At 42.5% G+C, this 22,938-nt stretch overlaps 1 protein-coding gene across 1 annotated transcript in view; it reads left to right on the forward strand.

The window, feature by feature from the left end:
• Positions 1–22,938, forward strand: part of TRABD2B (TraB domain containing 2B) — a gene marked incomplete at both ends in the record, with an annotated part of 255,725 nt that overhangs the window by 126,869 nt on the left and 105,918 nt on the right. Inside the window, one exon of the mRNA XM_079535809.1 lies at positions 12,338–12,484. Within this exon, the coding sequence (XP_079391935.1) occupies positions 12,338–12,484 (147 nt within the window). The remainder of the gene's footprint in view (positions 1–12,337; positions 12,485–22,938) is intronic.

The raw sequence follows: 22,938 nt of genomic DNA on the forward strand, positions 1-22,938 counted from the left end.
TTATATCTTTCTGTCAGTGACCTGTTATACAGTCCTGGGGCCTAATGCTTATGTCAACATGAGGTTAGGTTTCATGGCATCCTCAACAGAGCAGGAATGTCCTGGCTTATATTCATCTCCCCAGGAGAGAGGGAGGGTGGTAAAAAGGCATTCAGCAGCTACTGGGCAATCTTCTGCCATCTCTTGACAGGTCGTGATATAAATCAGGGACTTGAGTGGGACACAGAGGCCAGACCTTGTTGCTCTGTTCTGATCTCTATCAGCCATGATTAATTCAGTGCTATAGGTAAAAAGATAAACGTGGCTCCCTGCAATCTTAATTGTTTCCACCAGCCTTTGAACTGATGCCTTCATCTGGGAGCATTTAGCTGGGAATACAAAAGGCCAAGCTATGCCCAAGATTGCACGGTGGGCAGCAGAGGTTGTGGGATCTTCTGACACCAGCTGGGAATTGGTTTCTTGGCCATGCAGCACAGCTGGGGTGGGGGACACGAATTAATTCTGAATAGGTGGCTTGGAATATCATCTGGAAGTTTTTAGGTGCCAGAGATTCTGGATGTATTGCAGAGGAGATTGGCAAATGTGCTTTGGGGTGGCCTGGAGACTTCATGCGAAGCTGCAGGGACTTCTGCTCTGCCATTCTCAATGCTTGTATGACAAGAGCAGAAAGTCTGGATTGCTTTTCTTGAGCAACTCCCATTGTAATTGAAAGAGTTGCTGTGAATCTTTTGCAGAACTGCTTGTTCTTGCATCAGAAGACCTTCCTTTCCTCCCAGGACTCTCTAATGGCTTAGGCTGCAGTCTTTGCAAGTAACAGGCTCTGACCCATCCATCCACCTTCAGCACTGTTCACAGGGCCTCACTCTACTTCAGTGTTCTTGTGGACAAAGGAGTCTCATGATGATAACTTGAAAAATTATATGTGAGCTTTACTCCTGCTGTAACTTTGCTGTGTACCTATGGGAAATTCTGAAAAGGGCAGCAATCTTGATATAATTGGTGGAGGGGGGGTGCTTTAAAAGGAGAAAGGTCTTTGTCAAAATGCAGCCTGCAAGGAGCAGAAACAGTTTATTTTAGCTGACAGCCTTGGATAAAACCAGCATTGCTAAGTTTTAGATTAGTGTGGGTAGACACTAATAGGAAAATTTCAGGCTAGCAATTCAGAGGGAATAGTTTATTGCTTTTCAGTTAATCCCTTGTCAATTTCTGTCACCATAGAAAGAGGAGAGCTCTTTTTCCGACATTTGTGCCCAAAGCAAAATGTGATGAAAATAAGCAAACTGAAATGTAACTTAGCTCCCTAAAAGCTATGAGGAGTACCCACCCCATCAGAGGGGGAAAAAAAAAGAAAGAATTAGTATTTGCAGCTTAAACAAGACTCCAGAAAGTTTTGTCTTGGAGATACTTGTATCCTAATGCTTTGAATCCAGTGTGTTCCTGTTACCAGAGCTCAGTAAGGAATGTTTCCTGGGAAACTTCCTTTGTAATCAGTTCACTTTTGCACTCTGAATATTAACTGGCTGACATTTTTCTCACGTGTACTCAGGGTTTGGAGACATAAAATAAATAATAATTTAATGAATAACTATAAGTGGTTCTGAGAGTCTACAGGTCAAAATCCAAGCTAAATTTGTTAGAATTCAGTAATTGTGTCCCTGAATGCAGAGCCAGCAACCCCAGTAGGATTTCTGGGAATCTACCAAGCAAAGCACAGCTGGAGAGGGAACAACCTGCTGGAAACTTGAGTGTTTCAGGAGATGGCAGCAACTGCCAACCTACTGCCATCTGTGGGCATGATTACAGCACATCCACGTAAATCAGGCAAGGAATTGGAGGGGAGGGGACAAGGGATCTTGTTGCTCTGCTCTGGGAAGCGCATCACCTGTAGAGAGATGCATCTGAGGAGCTTTCTCCAGTTCATGTAAACATTTCACAGCAGGAATGCAATAATTGGATCTAACAAAAATATGTTTAGACTCTTTCTGATTCCTGAATAGCCTATCCCCCCTGGTAGCCAGTTTCAATTGTCATTCTCTGAAATGAAATCTGTTCAGACTAGACAAAAAAGGTTCAAATAAAGTGATTGTTTAGTCCCAGTGATAATGAAAATATAGCTGTCTGTGGAAAGATAACCTCCCATAATTCATAAACAATGGAATTGTATTGAAGAAGCCCTATATGTAGTAGAAAATGCAGTGCCTGCATTTATCATTCTGACCTTGAAAGCTAACGGAGGAGTTTGTTTCAAATAATTATTTTTATAAATTTCTTCTGTCTTGATTGCGAATAGATTGCAGCCTCCTTGAGCCTATTTATTAGCAGAATTAATTTGCTGAGTAACTGATGTAAATAGCTGAATAGTAATTATTCTTGGCCTTCACATGGCTTACAGTGCCTGGCTGAGAGTGGGTGATAGAAGAAATTTGAGCCACCGTGATTTGGTGGGTAGGCCACTTTCTTTCCCTGGTTAATTAGAGATGACTGGTCTTGATGCAACTTGGTATTTCCAAGGTGAGAGTCCTATAGTCTTCAGCACAGCTGTAGATCTGTATGGTGAGCTCTGGAGCACAGCTCTCCGTGGGCCGTAAAGGCAGAGCGTGTGGATCTCATGCTCCTTCTTCATACTCCAGTGCCATCTTGCTCTTGCACAGACCTCCGTGGCTGCCCTTGAGCTGGGAAGGGAAAATTTGTTCATAGTTTCCCCCATGTAATACCTGCAAGGTCATTTTGTGCTTGCTTGAAGCCTAGAAAGCCAACATAGCTGTGCCTCAAACCGTTTGTCCATGGCCAGAGGCACCATCTGCCTTGCTGGAAAGCATGCCTGCTGCTGAAGGGCCATGATTTACTCTCCATCGTGTTGGTATACATTGAAATTGGCATCTGTTCATTCTGATACCCAGGGCTGGAAGCTGGAAATCTAAATTGTGGATCTCTATGTCCTCTTCAGCCCCTCTTGCTGCAGGAGCAGCAGTCTGGAAAGGGCTGTGCTGGCATTGCAAGGTGTTAAACTGGGATGGCTGAAGGAGTTAATCTGCTGCCTGACTGTAATATAATAGAAAGAAAAACATACCTATAGTACTAGTCCATTTTACTATGTAGCTTCAGCTGGTAATTAAAAAGAAGCAGTTGAAAATTAAGCAGTAATATGAATAAAACCCCAAATTAAATATACCCAGGACGGGCTGGATTTTCAATGGATGGATACAAAGCATATCATTAAACCAGGCTTTTATAAAAAATGTCTCAGGCTGGATGCCTGTAACCAGGAGGAGCTTCCCAAAGCTTTACCCTTTTCCATGAGGTGCCCCTTTGCTGCAGTCCCTTGTCACCAGGGCACGAGCCACCCCGCAGGGTGCTTGTTTCCACATTCCTTCTATTACAGAGCAGACAAAAAAGCAAAATTGAAACCACAGAAGAGACCGCTAAAAGTCTTATTGGTGACTCAAGAGCACAAATGTGGTTTCAGGTTCTTGGGAAAGGTTTCATTTGCCTCTTTTGAAAGCGATGGTCCTGGAAGTGGAGACAATGTGCCCATTTAAGGTGGAGGAAAATGATCGTGGGCAGTGCCCTTTGGGTCCTGGGCATCCTGCCAGGCGTCGATGTTAGGAATACGAGTGCTGAGCAAAGTAGCAGACTGAGCTGGGCAAATGATGTGACTTTCTTCTGCAAAGACCAGGCAGCCAGCTGCTCCTGAATAACTCAGTGTAAGTCAGTACGGCAATGACTTCACCTTGACTAAAGGAGGAGCAGGGGGGTGGGAGAGAAAGAGTAAAAGTGAAGGAGGCAAATTTCCAAATGGTGGGAATTCATTGTCTGAAGAAGACTCACACTTTGCTCACCTCATTTCTTGCATTCTTTTCCAAAGTATTTGTTACCAGACACTTGGAGGCGTTGAGCTTATCTGGGGTGACTACTTTTACTTGAATGATTTCTTAATTTATTTGCTGAAGCTTCTGTTCGGTGATGGACCAAAGCAGAGGGTAATGCTACCCAGTTTATACTCTCTGGTAGATTGAGAAAAGAACGAGTTATTCTGGTGCCTAAGGCACTAATGGATGTCTGTAGTGTCCCATGACGGAGCCTCCATGTTACTCTTTGTACATAAGCATTTATTTTTCTCTACGTTGTGTATGAGTACACTCAAAACACAGTGGCATTTAGATATTGCAGAATAATAGCTATATTCTTAATGGCTCAAAGAGTGTTCTGATGCAATGCAAAGGGCATCAGACTGAGCATCTCTGAACACACTTTATGTCTCTTGGTGATGGAATCACATTTACATTGATGACATTGGTTTGCATTTAGACCATTACTAGCTTGATGTCAAGCTGAATTAATGGCAAAATAGAAGGTGCCAGTGTTGTGGTGAGCACATTCAGAGTGCATCCTTTCACTGTAGTGTCCTGGCTCACAAAGCAGGAAATACTGGAAATTCCAAATCAGAGCTTTTCCTTCCCTTCCCCTTCCCCTTCCCCTTCCCCTTCCCCTTCCCCTTCCCTTCCCCTTCCCCTTCCCCTTCCCCTTCCCTTCCCCTTCCCCTTCCCTTCCCCTTCCCCTTTCCCCTTCCCCTTCCCCTTTCCCCTTCCCCTTTCCCCTTCCCCTTTCCCCTTCCCCTTCCCCCTTCCCCTTCCCCTTTCCCTTTCCCTTTCCCTTTCCCTTTCCCTTCCCCTTTCCCTTCCCCTTTCCCTTCCCCTTTCCCTTTCCCTTTCCCCTTCCCTTTCCCCTTCCCTTTCCCCTTCCCTTTCCCTTTCCCTCCCCTCCCCTCCCCTCCCCTCCCCTCCCCTCCCCTCCCCTCCCCTCCCCTCCCCTCCCCTCCCCTCCCCTCCCCTCCCCTCCCCTCCCCTCCCCTCCCCTTCCCCTTCCCCTTCCCCTTCCCCTTCCCCTTCCCCTTCCCCTTCCCCTTCCCCTTCCCCTTCCCCTTCCTCCCTTCCCCTTCCCTTCCCTTCCCTTCCCTTCCCTTCCCTTCCCTTCCCTTCCCTTCCCTTCCCTTCCCTTCCCTTCCCTTCCCTTCCCTTCCCTTCCCTTCCCTTCCCTTCCCTTCCCTTCCCTTCCCTTCCCTTCCCTTCCCTTCCCTTCCCTTCCCTTCCCTTCCCTTCCCTTCCCTTCCCTTCCCTTCCCTTCCCTTCCCTTCCCTTCCCTTCCCTTCCCCTTCCCTTCCTCCCTTCCCCTTCCCCTTCCCCTTCCCCTTCCCCTTCCCCTTCCCCTTCCCCTTCCCCTTCCCCTTCCCCTTCCCCTTCCCCTTCCCCTTCCCCTTCCCCTTCCCTTCCCTTCCCTTCCCTTCCCTTCCCTTCCCTTCCCTTCCCTTCCCTTCCCTTCCCTTCCCTTCCCTTCCCTTCCCTTCCCTTCCCTTCCCTTCCCTTCCCTTCCCTTCCCTTCCCTTCCCTTCCCTTCCCTTCCCTTCCCTTCCCTTCCCTTCCCTTCCCTTCCCTTCCCTTCCCTTCCCTTCCCTTCCCTTCCCTTCCCTTCCCTTCCCTTCCCTTTCTTCTAAACGAAGAGAAAGTGAGTACCTTTAGAAATAGCTCAGTTCAGTATATTTAGAAGAAATGGTTTCAGATCTTATCCTTCATGCCTGTGCTACAACTGCTTCTGACATATTTAAGACCTTGTTTTGGGATGTTTTGGCCTAATTTAAGGTGTGGTATTTGTAATACATGTAATGTGAATTATATGGTATTTCAGAAGTTCTATCTAGACAGGAATTAACTTAGGTTAGAGTTTTATTCCACTGTCTTTATTTGTTGTCTTTATGGCCTCATACACCTGAAGACTTGTATCTAAGAGTCCTGTTGAAGCAAAAAATATGTGTAATAGTTTGGTGTGGTCAGCATATAGAATAAAAGAGAGCTGCCAGGTGAGTCCTCCCTGGGCTATGGTGATGGTTTGTTGAAGTCGTAGCGCTGAAGGAATGGGGGTCTTATGCACATTGCAGTACTTTCCGTCTAGGTATTGTCGTGGTGGTTTTGTTTGTGTGTTTTTATGCCTTGATTCAATGAAACACAAAGCAAATAGCAAATATAGATTTCGACTTTGGCACTTGTTAAGTTTTTAATGGGTGGTTCATATGAAGAGAAAAGTCAGGGGGTTGAAGTGAGCGCTAAGCTTCCAGAAGTCAACTTAAATACTTCATCAAGACCTCTGGGTGTATGGGGTTGGAGCCCTTATCTCCTCGTGGTATTCCCAGCTCCAAATAAAACCATCTTAGTCTTAAATGAACAGGCTGTCCCAAGAAGTTGTGGGTGCCCCATCCCTGGAGGAACTCAAGGGCAGGCTGGATGGAGCCTTGGGGCAAGCCTGATCTGGTGTGGGGCACCCAGCCCATGGCACGGGTTGAGACTGGATGGGCTTTAAGGTCCCTTCCAACCCAACCATTCTATGATTGTGTGATTAGTGTCAGGGCTGTGAGTTATTAATACAAATGCTCTGCACCAGGTCAAGCCTGCATGTCACCGGTAGGATTTGTCGTGGTTAGGGGTTTCTACAAACACCTTGGTCAGATTCAAACTGTTTTATTAAACTGGTTAATTGGTAATTTGAAAGGGAGAGAAAAAGCAAAGTCCTTAGGTCTCCCTGGTCAGTGCCAAGCCGCAGACGCTTAACTACTCCTGCCTTTCAGAAGCAATAACTGCAGGCTTGGGGAACATATGGAACCAACTAGCTGAAAGGCTTTTATGAGGAGCTTTAACAGGGGGCACGGTTTTCTGAGCAGAAATTCCAGTGGATGAGTTAATAGTTTCACTTTCCTTAGCTGTCCCTTTATAGGAACAACAACAGCAAAGTAAGGTGCGTTCCTCCAGTGGCCCCGGCAGCACAATGTGCCGATGCATCCAGGATTTCTCTTGGACACTGAGGGAGTCCTTTATAGTTCCTCCGGGACCTGTTTTTTCAGAGCTATTTCCTGATGCTGACCTCATTAGGTGAGTTTCACAGCTCACTAATTCCTAGCAACAGTGCAAAAGATTCAAGGAAAGGGGAAACCCGTCTTCTGGAAACCAGTGGAACTGAACAGATTTGGGCAAACACTTTTATTGCTTTTCATTAATCTGAAAAATCAGGGACTTGGGTTTTTCAGTTTTTCTTTCTTTTTTTTTTTTTTCTTCTCTCTTTGTTTTTCCCTCCAGGCCATTATTTTGACCTGAAGGAGTATATTTGATTTTCTATTTGAGTACAGAGAATGGTAACAACAGAACAAGAATCCCTGAAGAACAGTACACCTCAGTACTTATGATGTGGTTTGTTTTGAGCTGAGCAGGAGAGTGGGCACTTCTTTTCTTGAGTCGCAATGAGAGCGCTGATGGGATATACTCACCCAAAAGCTTCCAGTAATGCTTATTTAGTATTTGCATTGTGTTGGCACTTGTCCAGAAGAGAAAGCAAAAGAAAACAACAGTTCCCTGCCCAAGAGATGACATCACGCTATGAAACTTCAGGACTTGTTTTTGCAGAATTGTTATTAATCATGGTTCTATGCAGGGGTCATCCTGTAACTCCAGCTACTGGAGTCATGTGAATTCTATGCTTATGGTTCAGCCTTAGTAAGTTTAGGACTGGAAAGTGATTTCTCCATCAGGGCAATCAAATTTTTCTGTATGGCAAAGTTTGATGTGAGAGTTTTCACAGTTTCCTTTGCTTCTCCAATCTCAATAGCAAACCCACCAGACGAACGTTGATCTCTTTCTTTTCAGTCTAACACAAATTTTGTTCCTTCCATTGTAAGTCCTGAATTTTCTGTTTTATTAGCAAAATAGTTCCTATGAAGTTTGGGACCACTCAAGTGTTTGACCTGGTAAAAACACTTCCTTATAGTACTTTACAATGGTTTCTTAGATGCCCCACATGAAGCTGTTTTTCCATAGTGGCACTGTTTGGAACTACAGTCAGAAAACTGAAGATGTGGTCCTGGGAACCTTTCCACTTGGTTAGAAATCCATAGTATTGCCTTCTAGATGAGGTGATAGGCACAGAGTTGAGCTGTCATCAGAACTGGGAGAACTGCAGGAGTTTAATAAACGAAATGGATTTCTGACAAAGCATGTGCACGTTTTACTTGGAAAGCTATAATAGGATAATCAACTGAAGTCAATTCACTCACATATGCAAAAGTATTAAAAACGTAGAGCTGAATGGACACAGCTGCCTCTGCTTCCACAAGCTGATGTTCAGTGATGGTCATGGGAAAGAATCCATACATTGTGATGGTTTGTGAGAGTACCTTGGAATAAGAGGAATTTTTATCTTGCTTTGCTTCCAAAACCAAATACAATGAAGAACGAGATCTGTGACAGAACTCCTCAAGTGTTCCTAAGGCCAGCTGCACATCAACTCACTTCTCCTCATTGTCTGGAGAGGTGGCAGTGCCTTCTTAGAGCTGTTTCTGTGGACTGGATCCACAAACCACATCTCACTGAAATCTCACATAAAATCAGACAGCTTCTCCTTTGCTCCAGCTAATGCCATGGCTTTGGGAAAATGAAGCTCAAAATGTTCCATGACAGCCTGCAGTGTTATGTATGCATGTATAAACATTTTTAAGCAATGTCAGCCCCCTTTGGGACCTTGAGACCTCATACAGGTTTTGTCTGCTCATTTTATTTGAGTAGTTCAGAGGTTTTCCAATCTTTTGCCTTTTGAAGTTGAAAATAAGTGGTTTGTGCATTTCAGATGATTTAAACACGAGATAGACTTTTGCTGCCATTACTTTCTATTAGTATTTGACTCCTGACTAATCCAGATGTGTGGAGGGAAGTAAATACTGTTTGTAGCGTCGAGGTAATCAGTAAAGTCCTTTGTTAGGGTATTCATTGGGCTTGTTTGGTCTCTCAGACCTGCAGCGGGTTTGCACAGGGATTGCAAAGGCTGGTCTCTGCAGATTTGGCTGCAACTGGAGTGCCCAGGATGACCATGGCCAAAGATCAAAGGGACCTTAATGGTCATCTACTTCCTGGGCTGAAGCGATGCAGCAGCACAAGGGCTGGGTGATGGAGAGAGCAGTTGGCATAAATTTAAGAAATTGAGCCATTGTGTTCACTAAGAAATTGAAGTTGAGGATTCTGAAGATCTCCTCCTTCCTGGGAATGCTTTGAATGAAAGTCAGCAGTAAGGCAGAGCTTTCCTCCTGTACCAGGCCTATCTCTGACCTTCCCATGGAAGAACTGGCCAGGTCCAGGCCCCTCTTCCATGTGATGACAATAGTGCAAAAGTGCTGCTAAAAGGTCAGACCAGTTGTTCCTGGTGCTGTGTGGGGTTGGTGGTACCTGTTCTCTTAGGCAATAAAGCACAGCAGTAAGGTTTAAAGTTTAGCATAAGGGCTGGTATCTCCAAACATGCATGAAATCTGTGTTGGCTTGCTGCTTTGCACAGGAGGATGACACCGCATGGGTAGAAAAGCTGCTTCTTGGAAGGGTGAAAATCCTCTTCTGTTGTCCATGTTCACTTGGTTGCAAACTGGGTCCAGAGACAACCGTGCAAAACTGGCCTTCAGAGCACACAGCTGTCAGGATCGTAAATTGCATGAATAAAATGCACTTTCCCAGCACAAAGCTCATAACTTCCCATCACTTCCCAGAACAAATACTGTCTGCTATATTTATTAGGTGGGACTGTGCATAGGCAGTCGCTTTCAGTGTATTTATTTGGAAGCCCTCAGTTGTGCGGTAATCTCAGGCACCTCTGGGAGATTTAGCTCAGATAGAGGTTTGGGCTGGAGGTCACAGGGTCACTGATATTAAGATAGGGAGCAGGAAAGGAAGCAGCATTGTTTTTGTGGCATTATCTGAACAGTAAGGAAAAATAAATGCAGCTTTTAAGATGGCTTTAATCTGACTTTGGAGGAAATGGCCTACAAATCCAGCGAGCAGGCAGCTGCTGCAAGACCTTGCCTCTTCTTATGCGTGTTTTGAGCCACTCAACCCAAAAGCATGATGACCGAGGCTTGGTTAAGCAACAGTTCTCTAGAAATCTTCTCAAGTGGCTGAAGTTTTGCTTGAGCATATGCAAATACTTTAGCTCCTGTCCCAGAATACAATCTCTGCAGTTGCTTTTTTGGGCAGTAGCTTGGAGGCAGAAATTGGTTTCCCTATGAGGTCAGCCGGGTTCCAGGGCTCAGCTGGCAGCATTTCTAGGTCCTCTTACAGCACAGGGGCAGAGAGCAGGAACACAACCATCCTGAGACAAGCACCAATAGTAATAAATCTGGTGCCCATCCACTGGAATCCATCTCCTGCTGCAAGCTCTGATCAACTCCTCTCCCATGTGATGTCTTTGGTTTTTTAAAACAAGCCAGCAAACACTGTGGCCCTTTCTGCTGCCAAATGCCTATTTTCAAGGAGCATGCAGGCAGTTTGCTCTAACCCTCTGCGAATATGACTGAAATCAGCTAATAGGTTCCAAATTTATTAGGAGGAAGCATAGAGCATGAATGCGAAGGACTGGTTTCCTCAGGAAGCTGAAGTAACCAAAAAAAAAAAAAAAAAAAAAAGAAGCATTCAGAATGCAAAGTAAGGATTTGTTTGTTGCCTCCTTAATATTTTACTGTAAAATACTCTGTCTTATCTGTCTTATGCTCAAGGTTTTCCTGCCTGTTTGTATATATATGTGTGTGTGTGTGAGCATTTCTGTGTATAAAATTCCAGCAACATCCACTGTTTAAAAAATCAAAACTGAGAAGGATTTTACTAAAAGCATTTTGGGAAAAGCTCTGCTCTCGGTTTTCCTGTCAAAGTTTTTTTAAGCTTTTATTTTTATTAGTCAAAATGTTTAGAATCCCCAGGAAATCCTGGGATGAACCGTTTCCTCTTTAAGCTGTAGCCCTTAGGGGAAAAAAAAGAGAACGCTCAGATCCTTCAAAGGTTAGAAATTTTTAAACTGTATTTTTTGCAGATTTTTTAAATTACAGGAAAACTAAGTTAGGAAGATGCTTGGCTTTATGCTATGGTCCTGGGAAAGATAGATCTCTTTGTAGAAAAGCCCGATGAGACCCTTAGATCTGAGTGAGGAAATCTCTTAGGCTTGGATTTTAAGAGGCAACCAGTTGTGGGGTGGAGGCCCAGCAGGTTCGTTTGAAAGACCATCTTTATGTTTCTTAAAAGTAAATTAAAAAGGAACATTTTATTTCCCTCAACCAGAACGTGTGTGTTAGTGAACATCTAACAGCTTTGTATTCAGAGGTTGTTAATGCCCTGGAGATAATTTTATTTTCTTATTAATTAAATTTATTTTTCTCTCAGATCTTATTTGCCTATATACCTGAGCTTTTACAGCAGTAAATTCAGTTGACGGTTTCCCTTTCTTCAGATCAACTCCAGTGGAAACTGTGTTTGTAAACAAATAAGAACTTCCAAGGTACATCATTAATTTTAAACTCCTTTGGGATTTATTCTCAAAGTCAGTTCGTTTACTTAAAGTTAGGCATGTGAGTAAGAATATTTATCAGAGACTGCAGCCGTGGCTGGGCCAGCTGGCACTCAGCATGTGTTGCTTACCCGAGAGTTGAGATGATAACTTGGAATGGAGAGGGCACTGTTGTTACAAATGTGAGAAGCTTTCATCATCATCAAGGGCATTTTGGGGGTACAGAAATGTAAATAGTAAAGAGTGGTTCTATTTCCTCTGTGCAAGTGTGTCCAGGTAGACAACAGGTTGACCATAAGCCAGCAGTGGCCTAGAAGGGCAATGGTATCCTGGGGTGCATTAAAAAGAACGTGGCCAACAGATCAAGGGAAGTTCTCCATTATTCTGCCTTGGTGAGGCCTCATAAGAAGTACTGTGTCTACTAACAGCGTCGCAATTCAATATCTCTGTTTTGCAGAAGGGTAGGTGAAGAGGAAAGACTAAAGGAGGGAGACTGACAGTGAATTGTCTCATGTTTAAAGCATGCAGAATGTCCCCCTAACACATCAGCAACTTCCTAAGTTGGGAAGGTTATGATTTTTATTGAAAATCTTCTGATTTTGTTTGGGCTTTGGATTTAAGATAGCTGCCAGGAAATAGTGAAAGGAAATACAAGCTTCCTGATTTTAATTCCAGTGTCTTCCACACAGCCAAGTTGTCTGCATAGACAGCCTGAAAGCTCTCAGACTGTCTCCTCTGCGGGAGCAGTGTCGTGAAGTTAGACCTTATGAGGAATAACGAGGTTCATATAATAAGGACTTCTACTAAAGAAAGTTAGAATTCCCTTCCAGTTGGAAATATCTGATAATCAGCCCTTATTGCTGTGGGCCAGGATGGGTCAATAAACGTCATATGTGTGTGTTTTTTGAGTCATTTGGCCTTTTACACTTTGCTTCTTTGATACCTAATATTATTAACTCCTCTTCTGTTCTTGTTTGCATTTCTACAGGTGCTGTTTGCACTAAACCAAACTCTGCTCCAGCATGAAAGTCTCCGAGCAGGCAGTTTGCAGGCCCCGTACACCACTGAAGATCTCATCAAACATTATAATTGTGGAGACCTGAATGCTGTTATATTCAATCATGACACTTCCCAGGTAAGCAGAAATGTTGTATATGAGCCAGCGAGCTGAGAACAAATAATTTGCTTTAAAATAGATGGTATTTTCTCTTACAAAGACAGGAAGTGTTCTCTTACCAAAGTTCCTGATCTAAAATTTCTACACTGGATATAGTGACCTGTATTCATTAAAATGCTTGGTATCTGTTTCTACCAGGTAATCACACACATAGTTTCCCCATAGTTTCCCCATAGTTTCTGCATCCTACAGGTCTCATATGACAAAAAAGGGTGTAATTTAGCAGATGAATAGAGGCAAAGAGAGGGTAAGAGCTCAGCATAAAGCCTGTCAGATGCCTATAGCACAGCAGAAAGTAAAACTCCAATCTCACAGTCATCACTTTCTACCCCATCTCCTCTTTTTCCTCTTCCTTTTAATGTCTCATGTTTTCTTCTCCACATGTGTCTCATCTGCATAGTGAAAGTTTGGGGTTTCCTAGGTATTGCTTCGGCTCTGGGGAAGTGACTGACTGGAAAACTCTCCTAGGAATGTGCCTTAAAAAAAGTTAATTATGGACATTTGTGGGACTGTTGAATGTGGTCTCCTCATTAAGCGGGAAAAAAAATCTTTGTAATATTTGAGCTTATGTTTGAAGAGGAAGTGAACCTTATGTAAATACTCTGTAAAGTAAATAACTTCTCAAACATGTCATAATTCAATAATTTTGTATGTGTCTCAGACAGCCCTTCCGTCTCTGTTTATCTTAGTTATCCAATGCTATTAAAGACTCAATGGAGCAGAAATCTGCTTTCCAGACTAGTTTGATAGTTCATGGCAAACTTGGAGATTCTCATTTGATATATAGGTTCCTCTTTCTTCTTCCCCATTAATTCTTTGGAAACTTGGTCTATGGATACCGTCTCTTACCTCATCTTTTTATTTGATAAATGTTCACAGATTCCTGTCTCAGATGCAGTGACTTTTTTGAAGGGGACCTTTATATACTTTGCCAGCCTCAATGTTTTGTATGTTTTGCCAATGAAAGTCCATTAAATCATGATAGTGGCTTACCATTAAGACAGAGAAATCAAGAATAACTATGTGACCTCAAGAGAGAACTGAGATCAGGTGAGCAGAGATTTTCGGGGCTTCTTACCTTGCTGTTCTTATCCTGAGTTGCACAGTGGCTCTGTGAGTCAGTAATTTCTCAGATAAAGAACTAAGAAAGCAAGGATGGCCCCAGTCTGCAAGTTAGCCACTCTCCACAGCGTGGGTGTTTTGTACAGGTCTTTGATGCTGCTTCAAGAAGTTCTAGGTAGAAATATTAAATATTTCCATTGCAGCATTTTCCAAGCAATCTGTCACAGAACTAACCTCAACATCAGCTTGGACAGTTGGAAGTTCTTAAATCGTAGAAAAAATGGTTATATCTCCTCCTCTTTTTCCCTATCTGGTTATATTTCTCAAATTGTAGGAAGAGTGGTTAATGGTAATGAATGAGATCGAATCTCTTCACTCTTGTAGTCCTATAGAGTGAAACGCTGTTTTAGCATAACTAAGCAGGACATAAAAGGTGTTGCTAACAGAGCAGTACTAAAACAGATGTTTGTGTAGCAGCAGAGCTGCCAGAGCTGTTCTGCCTGGGTAGTTTTGCACTGAAAAGCAAAGGGAGAAACCAGCTTTGTTAAGAATATGTCTCTAAAGATGCGGTGTGTGAGTTGAAAAACATAGAGAGCTCAAAACTTTAGAGGATCCTAGAGAAGATAACTTGCAAGTAAGCACACAAGATAAACGCAAAGTGACCTTACATAAGTAATTATCCTGAGGTGTGGTGATGTATTTGTCATGGGCACAAATAAACAAATGCTAGTTGTAAAATCAGGAAGACAGTCCTGACATCTGAATGTTCTGTCATCTTTTAATGGCTATCAAACTGTAATTTTGCCAGCTTTCTTCTGTGCCTGTGTCTCTGAGGCAAGTTATTGCTGTTCACACTGATTGCATTGACTCAGACATCTGTGATTTGTTGACACAGTGTCCTATAACAGACCTGTGTTTCAGACTTGAGATGCTGTAAAAGCTTTTTTATTCCTGCAAATTCTTGAATCAGTGTAAGTTTAAAAACAGTGTTAAAGAAGAAAGAAGCCAGCAACCAATGAGGGTTCAAGCAATAGCATTAGTCATGGGCTCAGAGTGCACACAGTTGATAGAGATTATAACACTTAGAGGCCATGGAAAATTAAAATCCCTATATGTATACTAGTCCCTCCAGAACTCTAAATGTTGTGGAGTATATTCCTCTTATGGGCTGTTTCTCTTAATTCAAGTAAAGAGCTTTTTTGTTTGCTAGTGTTTTTATAAACCAGCTTTATATCATTTATTTTTAATTGCAAGCAGTACAAAATAGAAAATTAAAGCCCAGGATAGACTCTCTATTCAGTTAACATTTGCCAGTGGTACTTCCAGAGTTTATTCTGTGTGTTTTTTGTAAGGATGTTGTCCCTGCCATAGGGAGTCTATTTGGTTATCAAATTTGATTAGCTTGACTTAAATATTAAACATGAAGCATCGCCCATGGGATCTTTCTCATGAACAACTAAATCTAAGCAGAGAGATTTATCTGACTGTGAGTGTATTACAGTCCTCATCAGATGATGAGAAATGATAATCCTACAAGTGCAGGAAAATTTTGAGTATCACAGAGCTGCAGAATAAAGGGCACCCTGTCTGTTAGTTGCCTCATTTGGAAGCCATTGATTTAAGTAACTGGAATGTACCAGAAAAGCAGCTGGAAAATTCCAACATCACACCAGGGACACTTGAAGGGACAAAAGTATATGTGGAGAAACTTCCTTAATTCCTGTATCATGAATCTTGGGAAATGGAGTATCTTCAGTAGCTGGCTGCAAGAAGCTGAGATGGCTTTGCATCAGAACTCATCTTGGAGCAGGAAGAAGGAACAGAAATAGAAATACTAATGCTGTTGGCTTTCTGTGTTATGGATGACTTTCTTGAGCCTCTTCAACATCATTGAGAGAGCTTTTGGAAAAACGGTGGTTTCCCAGCATTGATCTTGACAACTTCTGTGGTATTTGGGAGGAGAGAGCAGTCTGTGTCTGCACAGGGTGCAGAAGGGACGGTGCCAGGAGGAAAAGTGTGAGAAAAGGGCATTTCATAGACCAAATCCGGGGCTTAGGCAGCAGCGCAGAGGACAGCTCCTGTCCCAAAGCAATCAACACCAAGGACATTCAATGCACCATTCCTTCCTGGTTTCAGTGTTGAGGTTCTTTTTATTTTTTACTCTTTTTAAATTTTAATTAAGAACAGTAAAAGCAAGAAACACCTCTGCTTTCCTTTGGTTATATAACATTCCTCATTCCTTTCTCTTTCTTTTTTTTTTTCTTTCTTTTACATTTTGCTTCCAAGCACCATTTTTCTGAACATATAAATCCTTATTCCAACTTAATAAAAATTTAAGAGGCTGTGTTTATTCAGTTAGACTATGACCTAAAGTGGTATACAAAGCATCTCTCCTGCTTGGACAGCCTTCTGCTAACGCACAATTCTCTTGTGACTTGTTCAATCAAGAGTCTTAGGCTGGAGTTTCTGGGCAGAAAGTCAACAAGATGCTGAAAAGAAAATGGTCTTTAAGTGAAAGATAGGATAGGTTTATGTTGTTTTTTTCTTCAAACTTTTTCCACCACAGAACAATTTCTCTTTTATTTTGTTCCCTAAATCTGATGTTGAGGTTTTTATTTAAATATGTTGAACTGATACATGTAGGCTTTGGGAGTACCTTGTATCCTTACTTACTTCCTGTGATGGGTTTTCAGATGTTCAGATTTTGAAGGACAATTCTGTGCAGCAAATTCATCTTTGCCAGCATGGAATTTGCTGTTTCTGTGTTTCTTTGTATTCCTTTGTGCCCTTTCTATAGTGATGTATGACGTTTTTCATTTGTTTTTCTTTTTTCCTTTAACCCTACCCAAAAACTATACCTGTGATCTCCAGCTCTTGTTTTTCAGCCATAATTTTGACCCAAGGATTCATGGTTAAATAGCTTTTGGGATAGCAGATTTTGCCTTTTGAAATACACAGAGTGATCCTGATGAGACATCATTAGAGATCCATACACTAACAGCATACCAGTGGTCAGCTTCCCTGCACTAATGAAGAAAAGGTTCAGCTCATCACTTCACAATACATTTGCTGTTTATAAACAGGTTGTGTTTTATACCCCTTTAAAAATGTTATCATTCTGCATTTAAACCTGTCCTTTAAGATTTAAGAGTTCTGATAATTCTAATTATATCATTAATTTGCCCCATTCTCATTTTGGATAAAATATGACTGGATTTCTGGCTCACTTCTCAAATCAATGAGAACTATCTGTGGAATGCCCCAGCTTCAATAAATGCAGAAACACACAGCTGAAACCATTAGGTAGAGCGTTGAATGATAAGCAGACCTAATTTGTTCAAGGAATGGAGTTTTATCTACAGCAAAGGAAGATAAATCCTTAAACTGAAGGTACAGCTATTGTAACACAACACTTTGGAAGTGCCTTATCATTTTCAGCTGTAACAAAGTGCAGACAAACTGGCACAGCTTCTCGTCCTTATAGGGAAAGTGATTACAGGCTTTCCAGCAAAGCAAACGCAAGGTTGTCCCGGGCACAGAGCTGCTCTCGAGGGTTTCTGGGTCCCAGCAAGCCATCAGTAGCACTTCCATGCCTCTATGTTATTCTTAAAATGCATGGCAGGCCCAGCGTTCCCCTGGTGTCTGATGACACGTTCAGAGTTGCTTGTGGCCCAGCATGAGTCTCTCACCTCCTGGGTGCTTCTGGAGAGATGCTGCTTTCCCAGAGTTCAGAAGAGCTCCTGATCAGCTGTGGCAGGGTCACACGTTCTTCCCACTGCACCTGAGTCACAGCTTTGTGAGCTTTTGGAAGTTTAAAAAAAAAATAAAACAAAACAACCCACAAGGGCAGCCAAAATTTTTGGAGTCTAATTTTCATATTATGTCGGAACAGGATTCCAGATTGGAGCAATATTATAGTTTGGCTTACGTGTTTTACAAAATTGGTTACAGACTCAGATTGAGAAGGTCTACTTGTTGATGACAGTGCTGGGGAAATCTCTGCAGAGATTATGATGATAATTATTTATTTATTTATTTATTGTGAGTAATCTGGAACACTTCCAGATAATTTTCCTGCTACAGGTTTTGAAAATAGGTTCTTGTTTGTAAATTTTCATTATGTGCCTGCTTTTAGCATTGTCTTGACTTGGAAGTTCCTTCCTTCTGCTTTCTGCTTCTTTCAGTTTCTATGGAGGCGATGGGAGAGGGAGGAGAAAGTAGGAGAAAGATTGGAGCAAGACATTTAGAAGCAAAGGTTTTTCTTTTGAAGGCTTAGATAAGAAACATACAGAAAATTACTGATTTATATGAAAAAATATTTGAGGGTTGTTGACTAACTGTGTTTATTAGTAAGGGAATAAAAGAGAATGAAACAGTGGTTGGGGGAAACATTTGGAGTTCAAGGTAGTACCATGCTGCTTTCTCTGCACTGCTTTATGTTTGCTATAATGCATTTACTATCCCTTTTTTTCAAAGTGCTAGCTTATGAAGTGTTTCTTGGAAAGACTTGTTCGGGAGAAATGAGAAAGACTTGTTGGTTTTTTGAGCAATATCTTGTGAGTTGAATATAGAAAATGCTTCTTCTCCCTTTGTGTTTTATCTAGAGAATGTGTTTGTTTCCTCATTAAGACAGAGTGAAAACAAAGGGGACAGCAATTTTGATTGTCCTTGTTGACTTGACAGCACTGGTATTCATTGGTGTCCTGAAAGTTGATGGTTTGAGGTACTCCTTGACACAGCATTTCTTGCTCTGATACTATTAATGCAGGACTGAATAGGGAACACAGTAGATCGTGTTCTCCTGAGTAATCTGTTTTTGTTCTCTGATGGTGACTGTAAACCTAAACGCAGGTGGCAAACCTCATGTAAACTTTCAGGCTTTCATTGTCACCAGGCTGAACCAGAAGCTCATTGAAGAGCCCTGATAGTTGTGAGGACGCCCAGAGCTGGGTTTGTAACCAGCTGTTCTCCCACTTTGCAGCAGAAAACTAAATGAAAAATACCTTTGGAAAAAGAATTTCGGTGCTTTGATAAACCAACCAATCCCCCAGACAAACCCTTTGTCCCTTTTTTTTTTTTTACTTTATTGCCCTGCTTTGCCTTTTGATCAGTATCTTTGCTTGGGTGTCATGGCAATATAATAGGTGATGGTTTTAGTGTCAGAACAGAAAAAAAAAAATTCTTTGTTAAAGGAAACAAAGCATTTGGAAGGGAAATAGAAAATCTTGAACTTTTCCATATGTTTGAAAGCTCACGAAAGCTGGCCTCAAAAAGAAATCCCAATGTTAAATTGAGCTTTTAAATGAGGCAGGAGTTATCAATGTGTAGTTAAGATTTAGGCTCCCCATTGAAACCAAAACCTGTATTTGCGTAAACTGCAGGCTTGTCATCCTCATTCAATTAATGAACAGGTCCCTGTAATCTGGTCCTAAATATACACTGCATAGCTGGGTGAAGCTTGCAGAAAGGGGGCCAGGATCACTGTTCTGACTGTGTTTTGCTAAGGCTTCTTTAATCAAAACATTCATTCAGATAGAGAGGCCAGCTGCATATTTTGGCATCGCTACCAAGGGGAGAAGGGACACAGTTGGGGTAGGGAAGGAAGCCTTGGGGGAGGGGCTGGTGGTATGCTATTAGTTCTATTTACTTATTTATGCTTCTCAAGTGCTTGGAAAGCAACTATTTAGCTGGTTTGGGAAAACAAATAGAAAACATACAGGGAGGCCGTGACTTCTCAGGGATTTTTTTTAATAAGAATAAGAACCCCCCAAGCTGTTTGTGAGGTGCATAAGCCATCCCCGTGGCTATTCTCCTTCCCTTCCCCCCTCCCCCCCCATTTTCCCCATTCTTTTTAATTTTCTCATTTTCTCTCTTTCTCTCTTTCTCTCTCTCTTTCTTTCCTTGTTTTTCACCTTTATTTCATCTTTTCTGTTTTCTCTTCTTTCTCTCTCTTTTTTTTTTCCTGTTCTCTTTTTTTTTTTCTTTCTATTTTCTTTGAAATGTGCTCTCCTTCCACCCAAATGCCCCAAAGCAGCACTTGGGGCCAGGCAGGGCACATGACTGCCCTTAGGCCAGATGCCACCTGGAAGAACAGCAAGTGCAGCAGAATTTGGGGCTGATGGCTGCAGGGATGTGGATGTCCAGGGCTTCAAGAGTTGTAGCTGACCCTACAAGCCTACAGTCATGCCAGCAATGACTCCTGAAGTATTTCTTTCACCGACAGATTTTATTTTTTTAAATATCATATGCTATCTTTAAAGAGTTCACTAACTTTCAGGCTATTTTTTTCCTCCCAGTTTTTTTTCTATTTGTAATTTTCCTCTGTTTATAGATTTAGATGCTCCAGTGGCTTGTGGAGCTGAGCTAGCTAATTTGAAACTCCAAGAACTTTGTTTTTACACTCAAATTGTCTTTCCATCCTAAGAGGTACCCGATGTAGCTTGTAATCAGGTAGGCCAACTACAGAATACTTGCCAGCATGAGCTGCAATACAAGTGCAGCAGCCAGGCAACTGGTGCTGTGCAGAATAGGGCTGCAAGAGTAGGACTCGGGAGGACTGAGCAGAAATGCTGATGAAAAGTGCACAAATTTGTCCAAGTAGTAATGAATCTGAGCCAGAACATAATTAGGGTTTGTGGAGCCCCTCTCTGTTCAGCTGCAGGACCACACTTTCTGCTGAGGGAGAGGTTGCAGCCCCTTCTCCTCACAGTTTCTCAGTTCTGTTTCCTTCTTTAGGAGGTCTGGGATACTGCAGGCTCTCTCCAAGCCAAGGGGTGCGTTGGAAAATCCATTCCTGTAGTGGAAATGCTGAGCTAGACCAAACCTCAGAATAGTTCCTGACTGGTTCCTGGAGCACGGGCAGCAGGAGGGTGGGGAGATGTGGGTGGGAGAAGTGTGACTGCTCTTTGACCTGTTCTCAGTACTTCCAAGCCTCTCTCTGGCTGCAGAGAGTTGTCACTTGAGAACTGCTTGGCGTTCTGCACAATGGGTGAGAATAAAATGGGATGCACACAGATTGGGAATGTAGTGGCTAGTTTGGTGTTGGACTATGCTTCTGGAAAAAAAAAAGCCACCACATTTTAGCAGTGCAAAATCCACAAAATGACATACCTATGCTAGCTCCATCCTCCAAAAAGTGCTGGAAGTACATATAATGTGTTCTTAGCACTCATCATGAGTAGATGTTTGCACTGGGAAAGGACACATAGGACTTATGAAAATCTAAGTCTAATCATGCTCCTAATGCATGACTTCAAATTTTGATGCTTAATAAAAAGAAAGTGTCACCTAGAAGTAGCAGGAATTGAAGGATGGGCTAATAGCAACTTGCACGATTTTGCAGAGCTCCCTCCTGGCTTCGGTCCTACAGACTAAGCTCAAAGTGCATCTTCTGGGCAATTGCCATCTTTGAGCTAAATCACGTTGACCAAACTCCCACTCCTTTCCTTGGCCCTGAAGGTCTCCATTGGGATGGAAACTTGGAGGTGCTGCAGGAAACCAGCCCAGCCAGCAGCAGCGCTTGTCACTCCATGTCCTCCTCATGGCAGTGCTTATCCTTGCAGCCCATTCACTCAGCAGTATTTGAATTCTTTGCATCAGAGGCTGCAGTAAGTGGATATTGCTCTCCCAGATGCCAGAAGGATTCATAAATCAAAGAGGAACAGGTGTCTTCTGAGTCCACAGTAGTGTATTTTTCAGCATTGCAATAAAAACCACAATGCCCTGTCAAGGCTGGTTAACAGGCAGGTATCCTCCCTTCATAAACGGGTGATAACTGGAGCTCAGATGTCAGCCTCTGACCCAACAAGTGCTGGTGTGAATTTAGGGCTGTTCCATTTGTCAGAGGAGACAGCGGGTTTTGGGATGCTGCTTTGACTCGCTGGAAGCCCACATAAGCGGTGCTGTCAGCTCTTGAGATTCTTATCTTGTGCACTGCTCTCTAGACCACGTAAAAGTTCGTGGCCTGTGTGGTACAGGGGAAATCCTCCAAAGCGTGGCCCCTTCCTTGTCTTCTGGCCTTTGCCCACAAAGCTCATAAACTGGGCAGCTAATGAGATAATGTATAATAAATATCACATAAAAAATATTGTGTTTGATGTAATGAGTGCAGATAAGGATTACTAGCATGGAAGTTGTGTCCTGCCAGGGAAGGATGGATGAGTTTTGTGTGGAACCTAAGAAGCTGATGGACAACTCTCTGCCTTCCCATGACTTCAAGGATGTTTCCTCATATTTCCTCTATTTGTATGGGAAGAGAGAGGGACACAAAGCATTATTATTAAGTGATTTTCCTGCAAGGACTAGGCATGGTACTCCATGTGTGGCTTTCCAGAGCTTTAATGTTGCACCTAACATGAGGCTGGAAAGCCCTAAGCTATTAGCTCCCTGGATACAGGGAGTGAGGGGTTTCAGGAGCAGATAATTGACCAAAGCAGAGGAAGATTGTGTCAGGAACAGTTTAGGAGAGTAAATGTTTGCTGATGATGTGGCTCAGAGAAATCAAGTTTACACATCGGGCTTTGGTGTCTGGGGTACTACTGGTGCCTAACTGCGAAAGTGGGAAATCACAGTCCTGTGCTGTGCGATGGGCTGCATGGACTTATGCTGATATGGGGATGGGTCATCTCAGTGTGCTTGAAACCATTCTGCTCCTACATGGGGCTGCTGAAATCTCTATTTTCCATGGCTGCCCGTCTCCTTGCCTGAGCTTCCTCCTGTCCATCTCCCTCAGAATCGAGTATGAAAACCTTTGCCCACACAGGCAGTGTTAGCCATTTATTTTGATATCAGTGATGTTCTGATGACACAATGTCATTATTTAAACACATTCCAGGAATAGGCTGGGATCACAGGAAAAGAATGAGACTAAAAAAAGTTATTGGAGAATGGGAGATGGTCAGAAATGTAACATATAGTGGTAGGAACAGTGGCACTGTGATTTCATACTGAATTTAGAGCAGTTCCACTGTAGCCAGTAGGGTCATAGCAGGAGAAAAAGTGTTTACCAAAGTTGGTGGTGCTAATATGTGATGTGTCCAAAAAATTATTTTTAGATTGATATTCACAGCTCTGGCATTTTGCCTTTGCCCTGAAAATTTGTACAAATATTAAAAAATTAATAAACAAGAAAATATCTTAAATATCCTCCAGTGTTTATGAAGTTTCAGCTGACCTTTGCAGTACACCCTAACTATGATAAAAAAGACTCTGCACTGATATGTTTTTCTTTTCTCTTTTTTTTTCCTTTCCTTTTTTTTTTCTTCCCTCTTTCCCTCTTTCTATAGACAAAACTGACAGCGTAACATGGGTCCTGTGATATGGCCAATGTGTTTTTTTTCTAAGGTGAAGTG

The sequence above is a fragment of the Tetrao urogallus genome (genome assembly GCF_951394365.1).
Source record: "Tetrao urogallus genome assembly, chromosome: 5".
NCBI lineage: Eukaryota > Metazoa > Chordata > Aves > Galliformes > Phasianidae > Tetrao > Tetrao urogallus.